Genomic DNA, 7,596 nt, shown 5'->3' with positions numbered 1-7,596 from the left:
TAATACGTGTATGTATGTATATATATTGATGCAGATTTGTGTGGGTGAAACATAGTTGGTTCATGCCATTGTCAAGCCATTAATTTAACTACACTATTGGCATGCTTACAGATACAGTTGTTGAATTCATATGTCATGACTAAGTACTTAGCTATACATAAACAACTTTTGTATCTAACCAGGTTAGTCCTGTCAAGCTCATTGTATCAACCACTCCACGTTGTTGAGCACTAACCCCTCACAAATGGTGTCGGAAACGAGTCAAGTCACTCGTAAAGATCAGCCTGTTAAAAACTCAGGCCTAGCTTAAACGAACTCAAAACTAATGTACACATACCAAGTGTGACTTCATATACCAAGCTTTACTATAAGTGAATTTTTGAATATAAAATTTTAACAAATATAATACATACTAATCATCATATAAATAACTACATGTTATTTATACGAGTTAAATTTCATCATCATACTCAGTAAATCCCAAAAATAGCAAAGCTTTGAGAAGGGTAAAATATAAACAGTCTTACCTCTACCCCGTAGGAATATCAACTAAACTAAACTTGAGCTTTGAACATAAAACAGACAATTACATATGCTAAACTGTGTGGTTACACGTTAATCTAATCCAATCCAATCCAATCCAAAAAAAATAACAAATAATGATAATACCAAACAATGATCTTAACAGAGTATCAAAAAACAGCACAACAATCTAATCCAAAAAAAATAACAAATGATGATAGTACAAAACAATGATCTTAACAGAGTATTAAAAAACAGCACAAACCGTCAAAACTGAACCATTCAAAGACAGTCGAGCCGGCCCAGCCAACACAACCGAGTAGCTACCCTCTTAAAAAGTTCATTCGAGTAAATAGATTTTACAATTTCTAAGTTCTAACAGCTCCAGTGGCTTCTTTTATTTTACACTAAGAGCAACCTATTAACTACAAAGTAAGAAAAAGACAAAAATACCCTTATAAGTTGCAACAATGTTTCAAGACAAGTTGTAGGGTAAGCTTTATATCCCTTTCGTATGCCATACATAAGAAAACTAAACCTTCAAAACAACCTCACTTTGCCTTCAAAACTTTGAACCCCTTTAAATACGAGAGGTGCATAACTGAAAAAATCTATGTTTTCTGCTACACCTGTTTTCCACGTGTCCGTATTTAATTAGTTGCTCCAGCTGCAGCACCTTTATCATCTTCACCTTGTTCTTCTTTTGCAAACTCCTCAATCAGTTCACGTTGTCTTTCAGTTAAGTTCCTGAGTAAATAAAACAAACAATCAACCACATGTAACAAACCATATTTCAAGCTTCAACTAACCAAACAGATATCTTAAAAGTCAAAACTACAAGAATAATGTGATAAGAATGTACGTTGGCATGCTGACGTTGAAGTGTACATACTGATCTCCATACGAGTAAGAGTTTCTCGTTTTAATTCCTGATGATGAACAAACATATACCGTTTTATAGACCCGTAGAAAGAAGAAAACTACAAATAAATAATAGTAACCCAATATTATTATTATTATTATGGCTTACCTTTCCCCTTTAAAACTACTTTTTGACCAGGTTGGGTTCCCGGACGAACCTGCAAATAAAATTAAATTAATTTGAGAAATTGTAACAAGATACTTCAATTTAATGTTATTAATCGCTTTTCTTGAAATAATGAGACTGGTACCTTGAGAACAACATCTCCCGTTAATGTCGGGACCTGAATTGTTCCTCCCAGAATTGCCTGCAAATTAATTAAAGGAGCAACAAAGGCGTAAAAAACCATACAAAAGATATACAAAAGATCGGTTAATTGAGTGAATGTTTCCACACTAGGTGTGATCTTTATAGAAAGATTACTATAAAACTACCTAAATGCGGATCAGCTAATCTGTTTTTAGATATGTGACTTTAAGACAAGTTTAAAGGGATAAGTCTATAATTTCACTTCTTAGCTGCTGTTGCTTTCTGTTACAATTACCTGAGTGATATTCAGTACCGCATCCACATGAATGTTTGATCCTTCTCGTCGGAAAATAGGGTCTTCTCGTACCTAAAAGATTACCAAGGTATACATATAAATTCCAATTTAAGGCATCATATATACATACATACACTCACATGTATGTATGTCTGTCTGTATGCATGCATGCAAATGAGCACATAACACAAAAAAAAGACACAGGATGTGTACATCTTAAATACATAAATGTTTTTAAAAAACGCATCCGTAACATAGTCATAAGCAATGGATCCTTCAACCAAAAACCATGTAACATGATGTTACCTTAACAACAACAAAAAGATCACCGGGCTGGTTGCCATTTGGATCTGCTCCACCACATCTAGGCATCCTTAATTCTTCGTCAGTATCCACTCCTGTAAATTCCAAATAATGAATATGACTTCTTTTACAAATGATCTATAATTATAAGACAAGTGTCCGTCCTTAATATGAATAGAAAAGGTTCAAATTCTGTTCAAGTGTCACACTTACTTTTTTCATGTAGGAATCAACTTTTTTTAAGAAATATAAAATTACCTGGCATTATATTCACTTTGACAGACTTCGGTCCTCTCACCACCTTCAGTCCATTGCATGACTTGCATAAGCTCTGTTAGTCAACCAATATTATAAGTTAAAGTCAATTATTTCAGAACATATGTGTTTGCAAAGATAAGTAAAAACATGATACTTGTATATGTGAAATATATATTTGCCACACACCTTGACATATCTACCACTTCCACCACACTGAGTGCAAGTGACCTGGATTCTAAATGGACCAGTTTGATTAATCGTCTACAAATAGTGCAGACACGTATGTTAGCATGAATATCTATAGAAATTCCAAAACATAAAAATAAAATAATATAATACCAACCATGCCTGCTCCTTTGCACCGCCTACATGTCTCGGGCTTTGTTCCAGGAGGAACACCAGTTCCACCTGTCAATGGTCACAAATAATATTAATGAGCATAACTCCAAAATATAAGACACAATATAAATATCTAGAAAGATATATCATACCGCAAGTTTCACAAGGCAACTCAGTCTGAAAGACTATATTTTTTGTACATCCCTGAACAGCCTCCATAAATGAAAGTTCAAGGGCTACCTGTAGCATGATGGAAGAATACATTAAAACGTCGATATGAAATAAAACGCATAAACATTACTGAAAATTTTAGCTTATAAAAATAAGACCTTTGTGTCCTTGCCAGTGAAGTGCCTGTTAAACGACCCAAAGCCGAATATCTGTCCCACCAACATGCGGAAAAAGAAGAGTTATAATCCAATAATAAGAGAATAGTTCTAAGACAAAGTTGAATGAAAGTATGAAACTAAAGAAAGCATCCATAGATCATGCTAAAATTATCATGTCTAAGATATAAATAAAAGATCTGCATTTGCATCTATAATGAACTTCTATACTAAAGCCAAACTGCCTTAGTATGTAAACATGCCGAGCCCGAGTCAAGGTTGGCTTGGCTCGTGACTCGCTAGCAGGCTTGTTGGCTCGCCCAATTTTAAAATATAAATACACAACACACACACACAAACACATATATATATATGCACACACACATGTATATACATATAATATACAACCCATAATATAAGTTTATATATACACACAAATATATAAATACCCAGAACTATTAGTTTATGACGTATTTTGCAAGCTTAAAAATATGAGCTTTTTGAAGAAAAGAAGTTGAAGATATTGAAAAGAAGCTTAATTAAGATGTTATGCTTAATATATTACTATACTGCAATATTACTATACATCTGTAGACATAGTAGCACATATAGCTGTACAGTGTTTGTATTTTCTGCTGTAAAAATTGATGTTATTTTGCTCATAACGGCTTTTGGTTTAAACATAGTTATCAAAGGCGCTAGGCGCACTTAAGGAGCATAGGCCTCGCCTAGGGCCTAGGCGCGAACGGCAAAATAAGTGAGGGCCTAAGACAAAAAAAGCGCACTTAAATAAAAAAAAAATATATTAATATATTACGTATTAGAAAAATAATACTATTCTTCATATATAATAAACAATGGCTATTGGTACCAAAAGCTCTAAAATAGTTGAGATTCAAATGTAATTCCAAAACTTGAATAACAAATTGTTCAAAGTGAAGTACCAAAATGTTCAAATCATAAAAACCAAAAGGTCAAAAGGTAATAAATAGTAAACGTTGAAATGACTATTGTTCTTGACCCGTCATCAATGCCAGTAGAGGTGTTGTCACCTTCAAGAAGCGAGGGCCTAGGAACTAGAAGCGATATTGGGCCTGGCCTGGAAAATGAGCCTAGGCGCAAGAAGCGAGGGCTTTTAATAACTATGGTTTAAAAATAAAGAACTAAATGGTGTGTCTGTTGCATATATTACCTAGACCTAGACGTACAGAAAATAGCTAATAGGCAATGAGTAGTTAATTCACATAACGTATCAAAAACTCACATCATTGAGATCCTGAAATGGATTGCGCCAATGACCCGGATCTGGACCCGCTTCACCACCAGCAGTTGCTTCAAAAGTTTCATGGCCAAGCTATACACCAGTGAATCAAACGAAAAAGACGGTAAGTAGGACATACATGATCAAATGAATATTATATAGCAAGACTATAAGTAGAAAGTCAATAACTAATTGAAGATAAAACAAGAAGGGCTAGTATTTGAACCTGGTCATATTGAGCTCGTTTCTCTTCATCTTTCAGAACCTGTAATAATACAAGCTACCTTTGAGTTTTGTTCACTTTATAATTTCATATCTTGTAACCATTATCATGTAATGATGAAAAAAATACAATCCTTAATAGTTAATACAATAATACACATTTCTGCCATTTATAAACAACAAAGATTGTTAAATATAATAAGAAGTCTAGAGAGACATATCAAGAGTTGAATAACACCGTAGTACCTCATATGCCTTAGAAACTTCCTGAAACTTTCTTTCTGCTTCTGGATCATCCTTATTTGCATCTGGATGCCACTTTTTGGCTAGCTAAAAGTTCCAAAAAAAAAAAGTAAAAACATAGCACAAATCAAACAAAACAAACTCACAGGGAGAATTAATTTAAATAGAAAAAAAAAGTTATGAGAAAGATACAAACCCCATAATATGCTTTTTTGATTTCTGATGCAGTTGCATTCTTACTTACTCCAAGTGTATCATAATAATCTTTTGCAGCCATGTATGCTGGTGAATATAGTAAGGGTAAGTCAAGCAAACTACAAATTTTCTAAATCCCATAAAAAGATTGTAACTTAAAAAAAAATCATAGAGAGTGTGTGAACATACAAGTGGCATGAATGAATCTAGTGTTCCCATAACAATAATAATAATATCCACTAAGTCTTCCAATACGCGATCCATATCTCGAATTAACCACTGCAACATACCACCAATGAAACACACATACAACACAACCTCCAAAGTAAATAAAAAACAGTATTTTTTAGCAGTAAAGATATACCATTTCTGTAATTGTAAGAATTAGGAATGGTGTGATGTCCGTGAATTGATGATGAACCAAATTTCCTATAACCTCCTCCTTTTAGAAGCGAGTCATACAACTACACAGCAGCAATAACATAAGAAAGGTGAATTGAAAGACTAACAGAGCGAATGAATCAAATCAAATCATATGATTGGATTGAGTGCGTACGGGATTGTTGGAGAGTGAGCGGCGAGTAATCCATGAGAAGACTTTAATGGCGTTCGGACGAACCATTGGCTTCGCTTCTCTGCCTGTGAGTGAATGAATCAATTGGAACTGGAAGAAGAAACTATCTGATTGTTACGTAAACCCTAGAAACAAGAACCCTAATTGAAAGAAACAAAACCTTCTTTCAGAAGCTTCTAGGGCCAGTAAGTACTACTATTACTATTGCCTTCTAGTTTCCCCCAATTCTTATGGAGGTCGGCTATTTACGAAATTAACTCATTATTATTATTATTGCAAAATGCAACCCACTCTCTTTTGTATGCTCATCAGCGACAATTAACATTTCAAAGTTGTTAGTGAGCCAAGCGTACCCGAGTCAAGGCTAGCTTGAACTTCACTCAAACTTTGTATAAATTATAGCTACAATCTTAAACGTGATATTTGTATAATTTGAATTCTTTTAATCATATTTTTGTAAAACATATATGAAAAAACTTGTACCTTATAATTTATATCGAAACGGTATATTTTTGAATTTTTTAAACATAAAACATTCAACCATATAAAAGGAAAAATAAACTTGTCGAATTTATGGATACATATTAGGAGCCAAATATATAACTATTCATAGAAATAGCAAAAGTCATGTGAAGTCCAAGTACCATCATTGTAACTATCATTAAAGAATGAAAACATATTAAGACCATGTGTAGTCATAAAGCTCCACTATCAGGGGTTATGCGCCACGTGGCGCCCAGTCAGAGTTATGGTTTTGTACAAAAACAGGCTGTAGTCATAACTCTCCACTACCAGGGGTTATGCGCCACGTGGCGCCCAGTCATTATTAATTTTATTTGTGTTTTTAAATAATAATTCATTTAAATAATTAAATATATAATTAAAAAAGAAAAAACTAAAATAACTTTATTAATCTCCAACATCCTAACCCTAAAACCCCTTTTACATCGCAACCTCTTCTTCTTCTTCCATAACCTTGAAACAACAAACTCAAACATGAGTTTAGTTGCAGGTTCTTATGAACGCTTCATCTGGGGCTTCAAGCTCAAAACCTTAAAACACTCATCCGAAACCCTAACCTTATCCCCCCTCTTCTCCTTCCCATCCCACCTCTCTCCCATCAAATCCCTCGCCGTCGCTAGCTTCGTCGCAGCCACCGGCGGCTCCGACGACACCATCAAAATCTACGACCTCTCCACATCCTCCGAAATCGGTTCCTTAAGCGACCCATCATCCACAGTCACATCCCTCAACCTCTCCGAAATCGGTTCCTTAAGCGACCCATCAACCTCTCCAACATCCTAATTTTATTTGCTCCAAGACCCACCCAACCAACGGCTATTTTTTTTGATTTGTGTGACAATCCCCGCGTTTTGTATACAACGCAGCCAAAAATCAATTTCATATAACGCAGGGGGGGGGGCGGTGTACCTCCTGCGTTTTCGTCCTCGACGTTGGTGGCAACGTTGCCACTACGGGTGGTCTAAGTTTTAAATAATACTTTATTGCCTTGTACATTAGTGCTATACTAGGTTGTGCCTTATATTCTAAATTTCGATATTGAATAAAACTTGCATCGAAACGTCGACAAAAATAATCACGTCGCAGTATTTTAAAAAAACTTAATATATTTAAAAATACATAGAAAATTAAAAAAAAGGTTATCAAATAAAGGGTTAAAGACGAGGGAAGAAAATGCTTTACGCAAGACTCTAACTCACGACCTTGCATATGAAAATTTAAGAGCCTGCTGTCACGCACCGTCAAATTACACAACATTTTTCACGTCATTCAGATCATTCTGGCACCATATAGAACCATTTAGAGATGCCCGAAACAGCCCCGTACTTTCTGGACCAGCCCGGCGTCTTTGAGACACCCTAAATC

General features: G+C 34.9%; 1 protein-coding gene across 1 annotated transcript; it reads right to left on the bottom strand.

The window, feature by feature from the left end:
• Positions 1-832: 832 nt before the first annotated feature.
• Positions 833-6,887, bottom strand: LOC143595564 (chaperone protein dnaJ GFA2, mitochondrial-like). Its single transcript, XM_077074548.1, has 18 exons — positions 6,789-6,887; positions 5,500-5,599; positions 5,325-5,414; positions 5,137-5,222; positions 4,944-5,027; positions 4,702-4,740; positions 4,479-4,568; positions 3,218-3,268; positions 3,041-3,128; positions 2,893-2,957; positions 2,736-2,810; positions 2,550-2,622; positions 2,295-2,386; positions 1,989-2,060; positions 1,695-1,751; positions 1,553-1,601; positions 1,385-1,451; positions 833-1,269 (listed from the first exon to the last, which is right to left on the bottom strand). The coding sequence occupies exons 1-18, from the start codon at positions 6,885-6,887 to the stop codon at positions 1,173-1,175; spliced, it is 1,374 nt and encodes a 457-aa protein (XP_076930663.1). The 3' UTR covers positions 833-1,172.
• Between the last annotated feature and the right edge of the window lie 709 nt (positions 6,888-7,596).

The sequence above is a fragment of the Bidens hawaiensis genome, unplaced genomic scaffold (genome assembly GCF_021521415.1).
Source record: "Bidens hawaiensis isolate Kalapana, Puna unplaced genomic scaffold, B.hawaiensis_p1.1 tig00045330_1, whole genome shotgun sequence".
Classification (NCBI taxonomy): Eukaryota; Viridiplantae; Streptophyta; class Magnoliopsida; order Asterales; family Asteraceae; genus Bidens; species Bidens hawaiensis.
Note: the sequence above shows the minus strand (reverse complement) of the source record. Positions and strands in the feature narration are given on the sequence as shown.

What these genes read in the sequence shown, in the direction of transcription:
- LOC143595564 (XM_077074548.1), bottom strand. Translation starts at nt 6,887, where the DNA reads ATGGTGTCGTCGGAGCCGCCGGTGGCTGCGACGAAGCTAGCGACGGCG. An exon ending in ATCTTTTTGTTGTTGTTAAG is followed by an intron (nt 2,061 to 2,294) that starts GTAACATCATGT and finishes GTAATCTTTTAG; the next exon opens with GTACGAGAAGACCCTATTTT. An exon ending in CGGGAGATGTTGTTCTCAAG is followed by an intron (nt 1,602 to 1,694) that starts GTACCAGTCTCA and finishes TTTTATTTGCAG; the next exon opens with GTTCGTCCGGGAACCCAACC.